The sequence below is a fragment of the Capra hircus genome, chromosome 25 (genome assembly GCF_001704415.2).
Source record: "Capra hircus breed San Clemente chromosome 25, ASM170441v1, whole genome shotgun sequence".
Lineage (NCBI taxonomy): Eukaryota > Metazoa > Chordata > Mammalia > Artiodactyla > Bovidae > Capra > Capra hircus.
The window spans coordinates 210,913-231,690 of NC_030832.1; the positions used below are offsets into that span (position 1 = coordinate 210,913).

Genomic DNA, 20,778 nt, shown 5'->3' on the forward strand with positions numbered 1-20,778 from the left:
GTGGAGGGTGTTTCATAGTTACTGTTACTGTGGGGTAATTAATAAAAAAACTAATTTAATGCATTGTGTAAGCATTAGGACAAAGTTAATAACGCTTAACATTAAAAACCCAACAGAAACCCATGCATATATAGATTTTTTTTTAATATGGCAAGTGCCATTGCATACTGCTGGGGGAAAGAGAGACTAATTCAAGAAATGGCACTTGGACTCTTGGTTATCCAAATGGGCAAAAAATGAAGTTACCTATTTAGCCCATACTAAAGCTATTTCAAACTGAATTAAGGACTTAACTGTTAAAATCAAAACTTTAAAATGTGAGGGAGTAACTTGGGGGTAGGAAAGGATTCTTTAAACAAGACAAAGAAGGTACTTATCATAAAAGACTGGCACTTTTTATATTGAAACAGAAATCCATAAACTGAAAAGACATGGCGCAAAACGAGATACTTAACGACACAAGCAACCGACAAGAATTTAACATTCTTTAGCGACTTCACTTTCACTTTTCACTTTCGTGCATTGGAGAAGGAAATGGCACCCCACTCCAGTGTTCTTGCCTGGAGAATCCCGGGGACGGGGGAGCCTGTTGGGCTGCCGTCTATGGGGTCGCACAGAGTCGGACACGACTGAAGTGACTTAGCAGCAGCAGAGCGCTAAGAAACAGTACGAAAACACACCCCACTGAGAAGAAAGCTGGACCAACGACCAGAATAGGCACTTCCGGAAGAGGAAGCGTCGGCCAACACACGGAAAACCTACGAAAGAGGCTCTCACACGCCGACGACCGCGGAACCGCAGCAGAGCAGCCAAAGCCCCAAGTGCAACTCGCCGGGCGGACCCGCACCGCCGTCAGTGTTGCTCGGCAACCATGCGGGCCGCAAGGCGGGGCCGGACCCGGAGCGCTTCCGCCTGGCCCGCCCCACCCGACCGGAAGTGACGCCAGAGGCGGGCCCGAGCGGCCTGCGGCGGCGCGGCAGCAGCTCCGGCAGCCTCGCGAGGGCGCGGCGGCAGGTGAGTAGCGCGTCCTCGTCCTCCTCGCGCGTGCGCGCCGCGGGGCTCGCGCGGTCCGCCCCTTCCCTGCCCGCAGCTTGTGTCCGCGCCGCCGCGGGGTCCCAGGAGACCCCAGCCCCCAGGGCCCGATCGTGCTCGCGCCCACCGCCCGGCATTGGGGTCCGCGCGTGTCCGCGCCGCCCGGTGGGTGGAGGCGCTCCGAGCAGATCCGACTCCCGCAGGCCGGGCTTCAGTTCAGCCGCGCTTTTCCCCCAGGACAGGATTAACTCCCATCCCTCGTTAGCTGCTCGGGAGGCGAGCCAGCCATTGCTTCATGGGTTGCCTGGGGAGTAATTTTAAAATATGCTAAGACAGGATGTTCGTGAGCTGCCGCTAGCCACGGTCAGAGATCCACGTCCTGTTACTAGGACAGCGCCTGTCAGAGGACCGGCCCGGTAACCGAAGCTCAGCTGACGGTTACTTATCTATGGGGTGATGGCTCTCTGCAGCCGGTCTTCTAAGCAAAAACAAGGCAAGGTTGAAAAGGAGGAAGAACGCTGTGTGTGAGACTTCAGCTCCCCCGTGAACTGACTGCCTGGGAACTGACAGGCAAATCCTTGCAACCCTGTAATTTCAGCCGAGGAGCTTGTGCGATGGACTTGCTTCCTCCTAGGCTGCTGATTGCCTGGAGAATTCCATGGACAGAGGAGCCTGGCAGGCTACAGTCCATGAGCAAAGAGTAGGACACGGCTGAGCGACTCACTCACTCAGGCTGCTGATGTCCTGAGCCTCACCCAGACCTCTCCCCCTCCTCTCTTGCACTTTGACTGTGAGCCTGCAGTTACAGCAGCTCAAGGGAACTCAAAAAGTGCCCCGAGGGGCGGGGGTGGAGGGTGGGGCGGGGGGAGGAGGCGGTGAGGCGTGGTTGTCTATGCTGAGGATTTAGCACTTTATCGAGGAATTCCTGTTCTCAAGGAGCTTCAATTCTATGGGAAGATACAGATAGTAAGTACAATAAGTTAGCTAAATTAGGAGCAGGAAAGGGTGAAATGAAAATGGCCCTGTTAGCAACCAGGTTGGAGATTTGCTTGGGCGTTTTACCAGTTCTCTGAGCTTTCGGCTTCGAGTGTCAAGCATCTATTAAAACTAGTTCAACCTCTGGAGGGACTCCACTGCCTTTCATTTAGGAATGTCCAGGGGACCAGAAACAGATGGGGCCAGCAGCTTAAATGAGACCATCAGGATCTGATGATGGCCTCACTAGTGGTCTCATTAGTCCCACTACTTTCTCACATAACTCTTTCATCTGTTTACGTGTTGGCTTTCTTCTCAGGTTCCTGACTCTGTCCTGCCTGCTTGTATTAGTTATCTGCTGCTCTGTAACAAATCAGCACAAAGTTTAATGAATTAAAACATCAAACATTTATTATCAGTTTCTGTGGGTCAGGAATTCATGAGTGACTTAGGTGATTATGGTTCAAGGACTCTCATGGGGTTGCAACCAAGATACCGGCTGGGGCCACAGTCCTCTAAAGTCTTGATTGGGACTGGAGGTTCTCACTCCAGGACAGCGTGCTCACTCAAGACCTCGGTGCCTTCTGGGCTGTTGGTTGGAGTCCTAATATCCTAGCTTGGGGGGCTTTTGCACAGGGCCCACGGCCTCCTCGCCTCAGAGCAGGATGTCAGAGAGGAGAGGGTGGTGAAGCCACCACACCTTTATGAACTTGTTTTGCAATTTTGCTGGTTCTCCTGCCACATTCTATCTGCTAGCATCACTAAGCACAAAAGACTTCACCTTTTTATTTTTTTAAAAAACGATATGTCCAAGGTATATTGGATATGCCTAGAATGTATCCAGTGGGTCTCTAACATATCTAGGAAGCAGAATTTTGGCTGGTTCTGGGTAGTCATAATGGGAAGGAAAGTGTTTTAGGGAAGTTTTAAGGGGCATAGTAGGCATTTATTTATTTACTTACTTATTGGCTGTGCTGGGTCTTTGTTGTGGCATTCGGGCTTAGTTGCTCTCCAGCACGTGGGATCTTAGTTCCCCTGCCAGGGGTCGAACCCACATCTCCTGCATTGAAAGGCAAGTTCCTAATCACTGGACTGCCAGAAAGGTCCTCAAAGACATCACCTTGAAGGAAGGCACATCAAAGAGCTTGTGAACTTATTTTAAAACCACTCCTATGGGAAGAGTGCCTCTTTGTAGTTCCAGCTGGATCCTAACCCCTGTTGGCTAACTGATAGCTAACCCTAGACAAGGAGCTCTCCTCAGAGTTACCAGAACTACAGTCAGCTTATGGAAAAGTGCATTTACCCAGAGAAAATCCAGGTGCCCTTACAGAAAGAAGGGGTAGATGTGAGGTAGTCAAACTGATCCTGACATCTGATACATGCTCTATATTTCAAACGAGGTTTTAAAAGTCACCTGCTCCTGCACAGTGTATGCATTTATGAAAAAGCCCACAAAAAGAAAAACAACAACAACAAAAAATGCATTTATGAGTTACTCTTCCAAGAAAAGTTTACAGGCAGACCATAGGAAGAATTGGACATTTATTGACAGGTGAATGTGTGTGTTTATTTTATGCCATGCACCATGCTTTATCCTGGGAAAACAAAGGCCACAAAGAAGGGATACCTTCTGAAGTTTCTGCCATCCGGGGCAGGTCTCACCAGTGGCTCAGTGAGTAAGGAGCAGTGGCAGGTGCGGAGGGCGGGGTCTGGTTTGAATGGGCGTTTAAGGCCTCATGACTGAGGGAACAGATGCTCGGTGTAGGGTTTGGGGAGAGATGACACTACAGGTTGGCAAGAGCCAGGTGGTGAAAAGACCTGCAGGCAAATTGTGAAGGGTTGGTCAAGAGTTTCAAGCAGGGGAATGACATAATCAGGAGATGTTTTAGAAAGATGTCTCTTGCAGCATGAACACAGGGTTTTTGTTTTTTTTTTTAATCAAGATTTGAGAGGGCTACAGAAATCCAAGTGAGAAATTATGAAAGTATGACCTGAGGTAGTTGCTGTTGGTAGGAGAAGCTAATTTAAGAGGTAAGTCAGAATCTACAGGGTTTGTTGGTTGTTTCGAAATGTACTGGATACCTCACTCAAAATCAGTCTTTGTAAAACCCACAAACTTAGTGAATTTTGTCCCTTTTCACTGTGTTAAATCCTTCATGGAATTTGGATATGGTGTCCGAAGAGAACACTGATTCCTAAATGAATAACCAGGAAGCAGATGTTGAGAGATCAAATGGCATGTCTTCAAAACTGGAGCAACTTTTTTAAAAACTGGAGGTGGGGCATGGTGGAGAAGAGTGCTGGTCTGTAGACGGAAACGGTTGGCTCTGTTAGAAATCACTGAACTGGGTGAGTGGAAGGATGGGGCTGGTGCTCTCTGCGTTCACAAATCTCTAAACATTTGTGTGCCAAAAGCTTTTAAAAAATAAGTAAATTCAAGTGAAGACCAACTTACAGGATTGATGAAAGAAAGGTGATCAAATAAGTTATTCTTTATCTTCTTAAAAGCTCTGCCTTCCCTAATGTGAGGACAAGAAGAAACACTGGTTTTGGGGGGAATCAGAGGAAATTAAATCTGCCTTAGAACTCAGGTAAAAGGCTTCTTCCATGTGATTTTATGGATAAATCTGCAAAACCTTGTTCTGTGTAATAGTCACTCATCTGAAATACAGGTGGCTAGTCCTTAGCTCACTCTTAGGCAGTGTTCCAGCCACCCTCACCTGCTCTGACAGGTGTGGCCTTGAGTCTTGTGAAGGAAAGGGATTGTGCTGAGGTCTGGTCCCTAAGCACTGACCTGCCCGTGAAACATTTGTCTTTATCCAGTTGTCTTGAGATTATTTGCTTAGTGACAAGAGGAAATAGTTTTTCGGCTGTAAACAACTGAACACTGAAGTGGGCATTGTCTGACTTCTGCTTTGCTCAGCCGAAAACCCAGTTTGCCCAGTTGGGTTCTGAGGGCGTCTGTCACACGCGCGCCTCTGGTTGAATGCTGTCGGAGCAGTCCTGATGTAAAGACATTCCTAGACCGCTTGTGTGTGTCATAGCTGGCTTTGGGGACGAGCGTTGGGGCACGTGTGCTGTAAGGTGGATTCGTGATTACAGGTCAGGAGGTCTGAGCACCAAGACAAGCTCTTGCGTGAAGCTTTCTCCCCACGTAACTGACACTTACCCAGCGTCTGCCGTGTGTTTGGCACCGGGAGTGTGCCTGCCCTAAAATAGCTCTCCCTCAGTGGCTTCAGGAGGAGTATCATGGGCGCTTTGAAGGAAAAAGGCCGAGTTCTCTGGTGGAAGGTGGCCCGCCCGGTCCATGGGGCTCATGCAGAGCTTCCTGAGGTTTGACGCGGTCCAGCCGAGGCTCAAGGCTCGAGAGGGCCTCCTGGCAGGGGACCCAGCCCCACAGAAGACTTGAAAACCAGCGCCCTTACTGGTCAGTCACAGCAAGGCCAAGTGAGCAAAGGCAATGGACACGCGATCAGATGCTCTGTGTTCCGTCCTGTATGATTCCTGCCCCTTTGAAATAGAAGCCCGCTGAGTGTGAGTTAGGGGGAGAGCTCCCCGCAGAGAGAAGCCTGCTCCTCCCTCACCCCCACCTTACGAGTCTCGCTGGACCTGATCTGTTCGATTAAATCTTGTCATGGTTTAATCCAGTGACAAAATCCTTTTGGTTTCTCTCACTAGCTGGTGAAGCTAAAGGAGTGAGGTTAACCTATAGTCAGAGTTTTTCCGGAGTGTTCCCTACATATTTTTCATGTTTTCTGATTCACAGTTTCCTTTGATTAAAATAATACCTGCTTTGTGAGGCTGTCACCCTAGTAAGGTCAAGCAATCAAAGCAGCTATTCCTGTGTGAATGGAGGGAGGTAGTCTGTGTCTCCACCAGGACTTCTGGGCAAATACCAGCGGGTGCCTCCTTCCTTCTTCCCTCACAGAGCAGACTGTGGTTCCATGTTCTCAAAATTCTCAGCTAAAACCAGAGTTAAGATTTTAAGGCATGCAGTTTAAACAAAAATTTTACTTACTTTGAGCCAATTTTTAAAAATATGCAAACAGCCTTTCTATTTGAAGTGCTTAATTTTCAACATCTGACCTCTTTGATTCGTAGTCTGAAAATTCCTTTAAAAGAATGCTGTGGGGACTCCCCTGCTGGCCCAGTGGCTAAGAATCTGTCTTGCAATGCAGGGCACATGGTTTCGATCCCTGGTTGGGGAACTAAGATGCCACAAGCCTCTCTGCACAACCAAAAAAAAAAAAAAAAGGAATGCTGTAAATTTGAACATTTTAAAATTGGGCAGGGGGTGGGGGTGGGGGACATGTTTCTTATTAAACTCCTCTAAAATGATCTCTCCAAAAAAAAGTTACCAAATTTTAGTTTAAAAAGTTAACCTCTGCTTTCATAATTCCTGTAGAATCGTCAGGTCTTTGTCGGGGCAATTCTCCCTTGTTAGACTCTTTGTTAGCCTTGTTAGATAGACTCTTTGTGCTTTCATTATGCATCAAAGTTAGGGTGAGGCTTTTTTATTTTTTATTTTTCTATTGTCTCTGACTCAGTAAACTCTTCTCAGAGAAAGAACTCTTGGAGGAAAAGGAGTTATTTCTTTTCTCCAAATACTGCATCTTCTTGCTCCTCCAAATGTTAACTCTTGCTGGGTGTTCTGTCCTTCCCTGCCGGGCAGGAACGAAGGTTTGGCCTTGAGCAGACACACCCAGGGGAGCTGGGTGAGGCTTCTTAGTGCTGGGGGCGGTGGTGGGGCAGGGAGCTTTGAAAAGCCTCACACAGTGATTGCGTGTTTATCTCAAGCAGGTGATTCTTAGACTCATACCTTTTCCCTTAACAGATATCATCTAGATGGATTTTCTTTCTTACCTTTCACTTTTCCCTTCATTTCTTTTTTTCTGTTGGTTTACTTTCATAGTTATTTGGGAAGCTCAGAAGCATCAGGAGAAAAAAAAAACCCAGTGACCAAAAATCATGTGAATCAGCTTGATTTCTGTCGTTAAGTCCCAGAGCAGCTTAGAAATGACAGAAAAGGACAGGGCTGCAAATGAGGTCAGGATTCAAATCGCTGAGCCTCAGGGCCTTGCCTTTATTATCTTTTCATTCTCTGTTGTATCCTAACAGCTGTTATTGGAGGTGAAAGTCACTCAGCCGTGTCTGACTCTTTACGCCCCCATGGACTCCATGGGATTCTCCAGGCCAGAATACTGGAGAGGGTAGCCTTCACCTTCTCCAGGATCTTTCCAACCCAGGGATCAAACCCAGGTCTCCTGCCTTGCAGGTGGATTCTTTACCAGCTGAGCCACCAGGGAAGCCCAAGAATACTGGAATGGGTAGGCTATCTCTTCTCCAATGGATCTTCCCGACCCAAGAATTGATCCGAGATCTCCTGCATTGCAGGCGGATTCTTTACCAGCTGAGCTATCTGGGAAGCCCATTTGAGGTGAAGGCGGCTTCATTCCCTCGGTGTCCGTGTGCCCAGCGCGGGCTGTGCTTTCCTTCAGCATCTGTTGCCCTGATGCTGATGAGGATGCGTACGCAAGGCTCCCACGCTGAGTTTTGCTGACGTAGAAAACATGCGTTCCATGCCCAGGCTGGCCTGTCTTTCCAGCGGGCCCGTTGCTGAGAGCCCATCGGTGGGGGGTTGTGGGTCTGTCCTGTGTTGGCAGGTGAAGGGCCAGTTAATCAACACACCTGGGTTTGGGCTTCATTCCGGCGTTAAGGTTGCAGAGGCTTCATTGCGGTATTAGAGGCAAAAGACCTGTTAAGTTTCTTTTATTCCCCCTTTGTGTGGAATTGAACCGGAACAGCTGTGATCTGAAACAGACCGGAAAAAAGCCTGGGGTTCACCGACTGACTGATGTGGCTCCGAGGAGACTGGGCACTGTACTCTGCATCTGCCAGGCTCAGGGGTCAGGCTGGCACCCTGAGGCACTCTCAGCACCTTCAGTTGTGAGCGGTGCTGTGGGCACCCAGGCCAGGTCCAGGTGTGCCCTCGGCTTGGGGAACCCTGGAGCCCCGCCACGCCCTCATGGGCTCCCCTCCTGCCCAGGCAGGCCCTTCGTGACCTCAGACACCTGTGCTGTCTTCTTCGGGGACTCACTGTACATGAGCAGCAGAGAACCAGAGGGACATTCTCCCCATGGTGGGGAGAGAAGTGATTGCCATGGGGGGGCCCGCAGAAAGGCAGTGATTGGTGTGAAACAGGCAGGGTGGAGGTTGACTGTTCTCAGAGGTCTTTGCAGAAACTCCACTGTGGTTGATGTTCTGCCAAGAACAAGCAGAACAAAGCACAAACAGTTCTCTGACTCTGGAGCAGAAGCTTCAAGATCAGGCAGCTCCAGGGCGGCGCCAGCACAGGGGGAGCTCTGACCCCCCTTCTTTATTATTTTTTAAACTGTGTACTTGGAACTAATTATAGGCTCACAAGATGTTACAGAAAGCTCTCAGGACTGGCCCCAGCCGGTGGTGACGTCCTGCGTGGTGTTGGAGGCACTGTGGCGCAGACCCGCCTCCCCCGGCCGCCAGCCTGCACACGCGCTCCCTTGTCCGGGCGTCTGAGGACAGGGGCAGCGGCAGCGCCGTGGGCGTGTGGACCCCCACCCGACCCGAGAGCCCCGCCTGGCCTGTAGGGACCCAGGAAGGAGGAGGAGTCCAGGGAGTGGTTTAGGGTCTTGCCCCAGGCTTCTCTCTGTGTACAGTTTGTTTCCAGGTGAATCAAGTCTTGTTACTTGGTAAGGTTTCTTTCCTAAGAACACAAACCTTCCCCAGGAAGGAGCATAGTATCCTTCACCTGTTTGTTACAAAGTATCTTTAACTTGGAACTCTGTTAATGATTAAAAGGAAAAAAGTTATTCAGAGTAACTAGAGTGGGCTCTTGACTCAGGGAGGTGCCTGCCGTTCTGGCTCCTAAGGGGGATAGGCAGCAGGGCCGGGGGCCCGCGCTGCTTCGGCCTCCAGCCAGAGACCCCCCTGGCCCGCCCCGGCACACTGTTAGCTCACAGGAGCCGAAATGGCTCTCGAAGATGCTGCAAGGTAGAGCTCAGTATTTCACTTTCCGGAGTGGTTTATCACTGGCCGTTTGGGCAGGCCCTGCCCGAGGTGAGGGCGGTGGCCTTTGGCCTCGCTCACAGGCGTGACTGGAGGCTTGGGGCCTGCGTGGCTGCACAGCAGGATGGAGAGCCTGTGCTTCCTCGGGGCCAGTCTGTCGGTGCCGCCGCCTGCCGTGCCGTCTCCGGACCCCTCCAGGGCCCTGGTGGGAGGGTGCGGGGCTGGAAACGGAGCGGCCCAGGGGATGGGCGGTCCACGGTGGATGCGCAACCGGAGGGGTGACCAGCGTGCCCCAGGAGCATCCCACTGAGAGGGCCCGAGGCAGAGCCTGGTGCCAGCGCCGACTGCCCCCAGCTGTGGGCCCGCCGAGCCCCGGCCACATCGGGTCCCCAGTACCCACCGGTCTCTGAGTTTGGCTCTCCGGCTCCCCTCCATTCTGGTACTGTCTGCGTGACTTAGCCACTGCACCACGCAAACAACAACCTCTATCCAACAAATTCTCTTTCTACCAACATTAGCTGCAGTATTTTGGCAATCGGGAACCTTGGGTGGTGTAGCGAGGTCGGACGGGTACCTTGGACGGGGCACCAGAGAGCCCTGTCATGGGCCGCAGCTCTAGGGGCAGGCGGTAGCCTCCTGAACACGGTTTTTCATTAATGGTCTTTAGACGCTGGAAAGGCTTACGTGTAAGAGAGGGATTAGATGTGACTCCACAGCACAGAATCTGGGCCGGGAGCTGGTCACGGGAGGCAGATTTCAGCTCACGTACGGCAGGTTCCCAGCAACCAGGCCTGAGCATCCCTGCGCTGTCTGCAGGCCCCATGCCATTCCTGTGCCACGCCTGCAGGCCAGCAGGGTGCTCAGGGTCCTTTAATACTTTGCTTTAGTCAGCTCACTGTTTCTGGGTTTAATGCACTTGACGAGAACTGCCCGCAGGGTCGGGGACACAGAGCTTGAGAGGGGGCCGCATCCCAAGTCCCCATGGCCGGGGCGGGCACAGCATCCCCCCCCGACCCCCACAGCTGTGCTGCTGTTGCGGATACCAAAGCGGGGCTGAAATGCCCACCGCTTGGCAATAGAGGTAAGCCCACCAGCATGAGGGTGCCTGTCGGAAGCGCCCGGTGTTGACGACCTGTCCGTGAGCCGGCTTCCCAGACCCTCTCTCCTGGTGCCCCGCTCCTTCCCTGCAGTCAGATGCTGGGCTGAGAGGAGGCCCTGGTCACAAGCTTTGCTCCATTTCCTGTGTTCAGCTCATTTCCTTGACAGGCTCACCTTTTCACGATATGAAAACTCCTGTCTCAACATTGAGGAGAAGGCACAGACGTCTGGTTTTTCAGTTGTGGGAAGGTACACATAACATGGACCTTACTATCAGTGACATTTAGTACACGCATGAGGTCTGCAGCCATCGTTACATCACAGGACAAAGCAACGCCTGTTAGCAGCCGCCTCCCCCGCCCCTGGCACCCACTCACTCACTTTCTGCGTCGAGGGAGCTGCCTGCTCTGGGCACACTGAATGAGGCTGCTCAGCATGTGCCCTGTGTCTGCAGAGTCTCACCAAGTGAGTGTTCACAGCTGTGTGATGCTCCAGGAACACTCACCAAGTGAGTGTTCACAGCTGTGTGATGCTCCAGGAACACTCACCAAGTGAGCGTTCACAGCTGTGTGATACTCCGTCACGCGGGCAGACCCGTGCTGCTTACCCACCGCCTGTAGAGAGACACTGGCGTTGTTCTAACAGTGAAGCTCTGAATGTCTGTGTGCAGGTGCTCTGGGTCTCCTGGGGGGACGCCCAGGAGTGGTGCCGCTGGGTCAGACCACTGCCCCATGTCTGACCGTCTGAGGAGCTGCCAGGCCACCTCCACGGCAGCTGCCACGATGCCCGCCCCCGATGCCCGCCCCCTCAGCCGCACACGACTGTTTACCCAGGGTCTCCACCTCCTCCTCCACGCTTAACGATTTTTTCACATTATTACTAAAGCCGCTCTAGTGGGTGTATACACAGGTTTTTATTATATAAATAGAGAAAAGGCATTAAAGGGAGAAAGTAAAAAGTTTATACAGGGAATCGGGGCTCTCTGTGGCCTCTTCCTGCTTCCCTGACCCACCCCATGGGAGCCCGTCACACCGTCCTGGTTTTGACCTCCAGCAGGGCCTCCCTCTCGGGTAGATGAGGATTTCACCCACTCAGGCCCTGTGATCCCCTGCGTCCTCTCAATGTGATCTGTGTCCGTTAGGACACTGGTTTGGCTCTTTGCTACTGCTGCTGCTGCTGCTAAGTCGCTTCAGTCGTGTCCAACTCTGTGCGACCCCATAGACGCAGCCCACCAGGCTCCCCTATCCCTAGGATTCTCCAGGCAAGAACACTGGAGTGGGTTGCCATTTCCTTCTCCAGTGCATGTAAGTGAAAAGTGAAAGTGAAGTTGCTCAGTCGTGTCCGACTCTTAGTGACCCCACGGACTGCAGCCTACCAGGCTCCTCCGTCCATGGGATTTTCCAGGCAAGAGTACTGGAGTGGGGTGCCATTACCTTCTCCGGTTTGGCTGTTTAAAAAGGATCAAAATAACAAATACCTGGCCTTATACAAGACAGAAGTGTGGGACTTCCCTGGTGGTCCAGCGGTTTGTCTTCACTGCAGGGGGCTCGTGTTCGATCCCTGGCAGGGGAACTGAGATCCCGCCTGCCAAGAGGCATGGCCAAAAGCTAAAATAACAGCAGTGTGTTTCCTTCTCGCACAACGAAGAGCTCGGGGCTTGGTGGTGGTGGTTTGCAGCTGTCAGTGGTTCACCTCTGACACGGTTTTCCACCGTGTTTTCCGAGCCAGCCTCCCTGGGTTCCCTCCCTGCCCACGCCTGGTGCACTTGGCGAGGGGGCAGGAAGGAGGCAGGAAGGAGGCAGGTGGGCCCCACCCACGTTTCCAGCAACAGTTGGCTGCACTATGTGTCAGAAGCTGTACCTGTGCTCTCCGTGTCTTTAGCACTCTAAGCCTCAGCCTCCTGAACACTGTTCCTTTTCTCAGGGGCAGACGCAGGCCCCAGCAGGTCTCGCCCAACGCCCAGGTCACACCGTGAGTAAGCGCAGCCCCTCCCTGGGGTCCGGCCCTCTCTCGGGGCAGGCGAGAAGCCAGTCAGAGGTGCCTCCGTTCATGGTTAATGTTTAACGTGTGCTTTGCTGTAGTCTCGCCTGGCTGGCCTACCCGGGTCAGCAGGCGGGAGCCGTGGTGCCTGCTGCCTCTGAGACCACGGCCTCCCGGTCCAGAGCCCTTCTCCAGAGGAGCCGTGATGCTATTGCCTCTCCTGGCTGATGGGCCACGGCCACGCCAGCTCCTGACCGCCTCTCCTTCTGTTGCCACCGCAGTGGCCGGGAGGTGAACTCAGGGATGTGCGCACGATGACGGACGGCAAGGACTTGGAGGCCGAGATCCACCCGCTCAAGAGTGAGAACAGGAAGGTGCCGGAGAACGCAGGGGCCCCGGCAGGAAAGGAGCCCCGCGGGACGCCGGCCCCGCAGACCCGCCTCTCGCGCTGCCGGACCGCGGCCTTCTTCCTCTCCCTGTTCGCCTGCCTCCTCGTGGTGTTCGTGGTCTCCTTCATCATCCCGTGTCCGGACCGGCCGGCGTCGCAGGGGGTGTGGAGGATCGATTACAACGCGGCAGGTGTGGGCGGCCGGGTGCCCTGGCGTCTCGGAAACGGGAGTGCCCTCGGGACGGTGGGTGGGGTCGGGAAAAGAAAGGGGCCCGTGTGGTTACTTTCCTGACTTAAAAAGATATTCGCAAGAGAGCACCTGGCAGAATAGATGCAGAGAAGGCCATCCCAAAGGCGAGAACCAGGCCGCCGGTCTCCTGACGGGCTCCATCCCTCCCCGCTGACTAGTGCCCACGATCTGGGCCTGCAGCTGAATCTGCTTCCTGGGCACGTCCCTGCCCGCAGGGTGCCATCCCGCATCGGGGCCTGCGTGCTCACAGCCTAGCAGTGCTGCTTTGAACAGACTGGAAGCCCTCTCTGGTGGAATAGGGCTTCCCTCATGGCTCAGCTGGTAAAGAATCCGCCTGCAGTGTGGGAGACCTGGGTTCGATCCCTGGGTTGGGAAGATCCCCTGGAGAAAGGAGAGGCTACCTACTCCAGTATCCTGGCCTGGAGAATTCCACCTACTATGTAGGCCATGAGGTCACAAAGAGCTGGACACGACTGAGCGACTTTCACTTTCACTTTCTGGTGGAATAAGGGAAATGTCTTCCATGAGCCCCACTTACAGTCGGTCCTGTTCAGAATCTGATGCTTAATTTTGACAGCGAGCGGTAACACCTGCTTCTATGTTGATTTTTGTCAGGTTTACTGAGCGGTAGTTCATGTATCGTAATACCCACCTGTGTTGAGTGCATGACTCGGTGACCTTTAGTCAGTTGAAGGCCTGTGCACCTGGGCAGCTGTCTCTGCATCCAGCCTTGAGACTGCCCCCTCATTCCTGGCCGGCTCCTCGCCGTGGCCTGTCCCCACCACCTGCTCCTGTCTGCATGCACTTCCCAGGCCTGGACATTTCACATGAATGAAATCCTGTGAGACGCATCTTCACTTCTCTCACATGAGTTCATCCGTGCGCTCGCGTATTCCTCTGTGTAGACAGAGTGTTCATCCACTGGCCAGCCAGTGACCATTTGCATCGTTTCAGTTCCTGACTTTCATGAGCAACACTGCTGTGAACATTTGTGTACAAATCCTTGTGTGGACGTGTCCTGTGTTCCTTGGGAAGACTGGCAGGAACAGGGGTGTTGAACCTCTCACTAAGTCCGGTTTGACTCTGGTCCCTTCCAGGCCTCCGTTTCATGTCCCCACTGGCCAACACTCGTCATGGTCTTTGCCGTGTGGCCTTCCTAGTGGGTGTGAAGTGGTATCTCACTGTGGTTCCCGTTTCCCTGGTGACTAGCAATGTTCACGTGAATTATTGGCTGGTCTTACTCCTTCTGGGGTGAGCGTCTATTCATATCTTCCGCTCACTTAAAAGTATGATTGTCTTATTATTAACACAACATTGTTAATCAAATATGTCAATCAAAAATTTTTAAGGGTTTTATATTAATATCTTCCAGGTACAAGTCTTCCATCACATGTATGACGTGCGAATATGTGTGACTCATCTGCGGCTTGTCTTTTCATTCTCTTTAGGGTGTCTACTGAAGCACAAAAGTTTTAAATTTCGATGAAGTCACATGTATCCATTTTTTTTAGTGTGGATTATGCTTTTGGTGTCTAAGAACTCTTTGCCTGAGTTAAGGCCATGAAGATTTTCTCCGGGTTTTCCCGTTATAGTTCTTGCCCTGCCATTGAGGTCTGTGATCCACTCTGAAGTTGCCCGCGCCCCCACCCCGCCTACCCACCCCGTTTTCAGTCCCTCTGGCAGGAAGCTGCTGCTTTCTGATCTTAACCCCGTGTGGTCCCCGGCTGACGGAGGGTGGGCAGCCCGGAGCCCCGGTTATGAGTCTTCAATCAGTGCTTCTCCAATAATGTGTGCCTTCGATCTGCTCCCAGAGTCCTGAAATGGGAGCTTGTCACAGTTCTGTCTCATTTGAGCGTTATTTTTGGAGGAGAGGGTTTATTTGCCAAGCTCTTCACCACTTAATTCTGAAAGTCTTGTGTCCAGTATTCAGTTTTTACTTTTGTGGTAAAACGCGTATCACCAAAAAACATTGCCATTTTAGAGTAAACAGCTGAGTGGCATTCGTGCAGAAGACCGCGTGACCATCATCACTTTTTCGAAACTTTTGTCGTCTCGGAAGTTCTGTGGCCAGTGCAGGGCAGCTCTCCACCCGCCTTCTCGCCCGAGCCCCCCGCCCTCAGTGCTGCTTGTCTCTGGGGGTGGGGGTGGGGGCCTGTGCTTAGCCCCTCACGTGACTGGAGGTGTCTTTTGTGACTGAGGTGTCTTTTGTGACTGAGGTGTCTTTTGTGACTGAGGTGTCTTTTTGACTGAGGTGTCTTTTGACTGGCTGACTACACTCGAGGCTCATCCACGCTGCAGCCTGATGCAGAATTCCACTCTCTTTTTATGGGTGAATGACAATCTGTTTTATGGATGGATCACATTTTGTTTATTCTTCGACCCATGGACACCTGGCTTTTTTCCATGTTTTGGCTTTTGTAAGTGACGCAGCTGTGAACGTTCCTGTAAAAGTGACTACTTGGGTCCCTGCGTTGAGTTATGCTGGCTGTACACCCAAAGAATGGAAGTGCCAGAGCCCAGGCTAATTCTGTGTTAACTTTCTGAGAAACTTCTGGGCTGTTTTCCACAGCAGCTGCCGCATTTTACATCCTCAGGAGCGAAAGACAAGGGCTGCAGGCCGGAAACTCTGGCTTTCTTTTAATAGTCGCCGTGCTAACGACTAGGAGGTGGCGTCTTATCGCGGTTTTGATGCGCTTCCCTTATTACCAGTGATGTTGAGTGTCTTTCTGTGAGTTTATGGACTATTCGTACATCTTAGGAGAAACATCTTTTCTAGCCCTTCGCCTGCTTTTGAGTCAGGTTGTTTCTGCTGTTGTGCACCCTGGACCCCCTCATCAGGTGCGCAGTCTGCAGACGCTTCGTCCCTCTCTGCGGCTCTTTTCCGCTCCTGACGGTGCCCCCCGATCGGTCCAGTTAGCCTGTTCTTCCCTTCTGTCGCCTGTTTCTTTCGTTGGTTTGCCCCCATGTTTCTTTTTCTGAGAGTTTTATGGTTCTGGCTCTTCAGTTTAGGTCTTTGATCCCTCTTGAGAAAATGTTTGTATCCAGGGTGAGGTAAGGGCCGCTTTTCATTCCTTCAGATGTCTGATTTTGAAGCATGTAGTTTGTAATCTGAGTCCTCGAACGGAGGAAGGGGTAGCCCCTGAGTGTGGACTCCAGATCCCAGGCCAATTAGGGCGGGCCTCGGCCCTGATAGAAGGTGCTGCCCAGGTGTCCTTGGCACCTAACGCCCCCTCTGGAGGGCATGGGGTCGCCAGCCCGTGCAGGCGGCACTGCCCTGCTTCCTTCCGTGTGCGGCCGCACCCAGCTCCGGCCCCATGGCACAGAGCGGGACGCGCCGGGCCCGGCCTGGGAACGTGGCTGGTGTTTCCTTTCCAGTCGCCTATGACTTTCTGGCCGCAGAAGACGTGAACAAGGACAAGATCCAGGATATTCTCTTTCTTTATAAAAATACCAACAGCAGCCGCGGCAATTCCAGCCTTTCCTGTGCTGATGGAGGTACGTTTTGTTTTTATCCCAAAGCTGAGCGCTCCCTGCAGGAGGAGGAGGGGTCCCCAGGCCTGCTTGGGGTTTGGGGGAGGCAGCTGGCGGAAGTCCTGGACATGCCCACATCGCCCCCTCCCCGTCTGACCCCCAAGGGCTTGGGGCCAAGGCCCAGGGTCACGCTGCAGCCAGCGGCTGCCCTCCCTCCAGGCTTTTCCTGCCCCTGCACCTTCGTGGCCGCTGTGTCTGGGGCCAGCGGCAGCGTCCTCTGGGAGAGGCCTGTGGCCCAGGATGGGGCCTTCGTGGAGTGCGGCATCCTGCAGCCCAGGGGCAGCTCGGCGCCCTCTGCCTGTGTCGTCCTCGGCAGGCCCGGCTCTCTCGTCGCTGTGGACACGCTCACAGGTGGGCTGCTCCCTGCAGCAGGCCTCCCAGGCTCGAGGGTCTCAGGGCTGCACGCTCCTCAGGGCTCAGCTCGCCCTCCCCGGGGGCAGCGAATCTGGACAGGAGGGAAGGCACGGGCCTGGGGGCCGTGAGGAGTCACACTCCATTGTTCTCCCCTCCAGTGCAGCTGCGGGCACCTGAGGCTGAGGCAGCCAGCTGCTGCCCACTCGCGGGGCAGGTGCAGGTACCAGGCCAGGTCTAGGGGGAGCAGGGTGTGCGCCAGTCCAGCTCGAGCCGTGAGGCGCGTTCACGCCTTAAAGACAACAGGCCCAGGTCCCTTTCCAAGGCCTTGAGGAATCCTGTGCCTTGACGCTAGGGTGGTTCAAGGTGGCACTTGCTTTATAAGCAGTGGTTTTAAGGACAGGCAGGAAAATAAAGAGGAAATGTTCTAAGAACACGTCTAAATACGGATGCGGGCAGGTTGTACCTGTGTCAGACACTGTCAGGTCAGCACCTGCAGTCCCCGGGTCCCCACCAGGCTGCACCTTCATTCTTGCCCGGTGCGTGCACGTGTGTGACCCCAGAGAGCAGCGGTGAGCCAGACCCTGCCCACCCGGGAAGGGGAGGTCCACGTCGGCCAACCTGCAAACACGATGCGGGCAGAGGAGGGGCCTGCTGCCAGAAGGACACCGTTGACCGTGCCTGCGGGCCACGCGGTGGTCACACACACAGTGCTTGGGTACTGTGTTCTGTTTCAGGGAAGACCTTGTGGAGCCAGCTCAGCAGCTTTGGGGGAAACGTGTCTGTCCTGAGCCCTCTGCTCCGCGTGCCTGACCTTGATGCCGACGGGGCCCCGGACCTGCTGGTCCTCATCCAGGAGGAGAACCAGGTACCGCCCCATCCCAGCTGTGCCGCCTCCCCATCGGGGCCTTGTCCGGGGCCCTGAGATGGGCAGAGAGCACGCTCCCCGCCAGAGCTGCAGGCAGCCCCGTGGCCCCCAGCCTCATCAGCCCTGGACGCCCCGCCGGCGCACTGAGCCCCGTCTCCTCCCCTCATGCTGCAGGTCAACGGCTCCATCTACTCGGGTGGCACCGGGCAGCAGGTCAGCCCCCCGGACAGCCTGGGTGTGGACGGCGCCAGCGGCTCCATCCTCCACGTCACCAGGGCGGGGGCCCACTACATCCTCGTCCCCTGCGGTACGTGGCACCCGCGGCCCCAGGATGGCCTCCTCCACGGGCCTGCTGGCACCTGGGTGGAGACGGGTGTGGGGCTGGCTGTGCCTCCAGGGATGCGAGGGCCTTGCCGCTGAGAGGGGACGAGGCTCTTCTGTGTTCCCAGGCACCGCCCTCTGTAGCCGCTCCATTAAGGGCCTGTACGAGAAGGTCAGCAGGAGGCACAGCCCGCTCAAGAGCGACCCCCTCTGGGAGGACATGCTCAGCGCCACGTCGCACAGGCTGGTTGTGCACAGGTGGGGGGAGCGAGGAGCCGTGGGGGGCACAGGCCGTGTGCCAGGGGTCTAGGGTCACCCTGGGCTCAAACTCAGAAACCTGGCGCCTAGAAGTGGAATAAAAACTGGGAGAAGATGGGCGCCCCCGGGCTCGCTGGTCTCTGCATCAAGCGAGGTTCTCTTGTTATCCTGAAACTGGAGAAGCAAGAAACGTGAGGCTCCGCCCTGGGAGCCCCACAGGCGCGCTGGGGAGTCGGGGGAGAGGACGGGGAGCATCCCGCCCCAGCCCTGCGGGGGCCCCCTCCCATCCCTCCCACCCCTGCAGCTCGGGGGCCATCCGCTACCTGATGAATGTGCCAGGGAAGGCGGGCGATGACCTGCTTCTCGTGAGCACCGAGGCCTGCGTGCTGCTGGACGGGCAGGACCTGACGCCCAGGTGGACCTTCGGGACAACCCAGGTCCTGAGGTATGGGGTCCTTCTGCAGAGAACCGGGCCCTCCAGCCTGTCCCCCTGTGGAGACCTGGGGACAACGCCACTGCCTGTCACCTGGTGCCACCCTGCTGGGGGGGGGTCGTGAGAACCCCACTGATGACAGCAGCCCCTCCTCACTGGCACGCCCCATCCCGGGCACCTCCTCACAAAGGCCCTGCATGAGCCCCCTCTCGGCTCTCCTTCTAGAAAACCTGTTCTTGGCCACTACAAACCCGACACCCCAGCCGTGCTTGTCGAGAACGGGACCGGCTCCGACAGACAGGTCAGCGGCACTTCCTCCAGCCTCGGCTCTACTCACAGCTGGGAGCAGGACCAGGGCCCCGCGAGCCGCCCCCAGGGCTGCAACCTGTCCTCTGCCTCCGACAGGTGCTGCTCCTGGATCTTGGCTCTGGGGCCGTCCTGTGGAGCCAGGTCCTCCCGGGCCTCCCTGGGGACCCGCCGTCCGCCAGCCTGCCCACCGCAGACCACCGCTCCGCCTTTTTCTTCTGGGGCGTCCATGAGCCGACTGACTCCAACCAGACGGTACAGTCTTTGGTTCTGGCTGACAACACAGGGCAGACCCAGTGGCTGGGGGCGTGCAAGGAGACAGAATCCCCCGGAGCTGGCAGAGACAAGGGGGAGTGGGAGGACGGGCGTGGCCGGGCAGCAGCCGGAAGACCCCCGAGGAGGGTCAGGCGGGGAAGGGGGACAGGAGGTGGGTGCAGAGCTGGCGCTGGCATTTCCCGGGACCCCGGCGGACACAGCTCTGGGCGGGGCCTCGAACGTGAGCGTTGGCCTCGCCCTCCACCCCGCACTCACACAGGAGCCCGGAGCCGCCGGGCACCGCCTGTACATGCTCCACCCCACGCTGCCCGGCGTCCTGCTGGAGCTTGACAGCGTCTCCGCCCCCATCGTCGCCTTCCAGGGTGAGTGAGCCCCCCGTGGGCCTGGGCCTGCCAGCTGCAGGAAGCCCACCCTGGCCAGACCCCCGCCCTGATTGCTGTGTCCCTGCAGTGGTTCTGCTGGAGCCGGGCCGCCACGCTGCCTACATACTCCTGACTGGCCCAGCCAGCCCCAACCCGCCAGGCCTGGTCTCTGTGACCAAACAAAAGGTGCAGGACCTCGTCCTGGGCGGCAGGGTGGTCCGCCTGGCCGAGGGCAGCCCCGAGAGCGACCAGGCCGTCCGGGACCGGCTCTCCCGCCTGCGGTACCGAAGCGAGGCCTAGACAGGCCGGCAGAGCCCACGGGGAGGAGGCCGCTGCAGTCACACGTCCCAGGACGTTGGTCCATCACTGACTCAGTCTACGTGCTGACTCCTGACCTGGCCACACACTCTGCACGGGTCCCGCCACCCCAGGGACACTCAGGTCCTCACCCAGCCCCCTGTCCAAGCCCCTCGGGGTTTCCCTGGGAAGGGCCCGGGCCGACAGCAGCTCACCCTTGCCCCTCCATGCCTGGCTGGAGACAGCCGCCTAAGTCCCCTCCCCCTTCCGTCTGAGCCTCGCCTTCTCTGCACTGTCTCCCGGGGTCACGGCTCCTCGGGGCGGTAGGCCACTCCAGACCCCCACACAGTTGTGGTGAGTTACCCGGACAGCCCGTGACGGGGCCACGAGGAATGGACCTGGCAGGAGGACGTGCCGTGTGGAGCTGTGAGTGCCCTGAGGACCTGGCCGGCATATACCTGGCTCCACACGCACCCCTGGATGCACACCAGGGCTCCTGTCCCTCAGGGGTCCCTGCAGCCCTGACTGTGGCCAGCGGCCCCTCCTTCCTGGTGCTGGGACATCCCCCCACCCCAGTTGGTGTCACCTCTGTGCCTTGTTCGCCCCAGACTTCCTGGTGCTGTGGGGCTCCGCCGTGACCGGACAAGAGCACGCAGCCTGATGGCCCTGGGCACCTCGGGAAGAAATCAGAATAAACACTGGTTTTGCACCATCAGGAAAGCCCTATATGTGCCTGTGTCTCTGCTGAATCGGTGGGAAGTCTGGAGGGTGGGCGTCCAGCACCCAAACTGGCTGACCAGGTGTGGGGGGCGTCCAGCATAGCCTCCAGATGTGTCTCGGGTTTGCAACCCCGCCCTGCTCACCCAGAACAGGGCAGGGGCCTGGCCTGTGAGTGCACTTCCCCCTCTCGGACAGGCGGGGGGTCCCCCAGCCACCCAGCAGGAGCAACCCAGGCAGGAGCTTCAGTGAGATGCAGGTCTGGGCACAAAGCAATGGGGCCGTGTGGGG

General features: G+C 55.5%; 1 protein-coding gene across 4 annotated transcripts; it reads left to right on the top strand.

The window, feature by feature from the left end:
• Positions 941-20,496, top strand: FAM234A (family with sequence similarity 234 member A). 4 transcript variants are annotated; one of them, XM_018040537.1, is made up of 12 exons: positions 941-1,014; positions 12,411-12,708; positions 16,143-16,262; positions 16,458-16,649; positions 17,387-17,517; positions 17,692-17,824; positions 17,967-18,096; positions 18,401-18,541; positions 18,755-18,830; positions 18,935-19,090; positions 19,371-19,473; positions 19,562-20,496. In XM_018040537.1, the coding sequence occupies exons 2-12, from the start codon at positions 12,444-12,446 to the stop codon at positions 19,771-19,773; spliced, it is 1,659 nt and encodes a 552-aa protein (XP_017896026.1). In that variant the 5' UTR covers positions 941-1,014; positions 12,411-12,443; the 3' UTR covers positions 19,774-20,496. The 4 variants fall into 4 exon arrangements, with proteins under 4 accessions (XP_017896026.1, XP_017896028.1, XP_017896025.1 ...); XM_018040539.1 differs by lacking the exon at positions 941-1,014 and adding an exon at positions 4,023-4,038; XM_018040536.1 differs by lacking the exon at positions 941-1,014 and adding an exon at positions 10,598-10,614.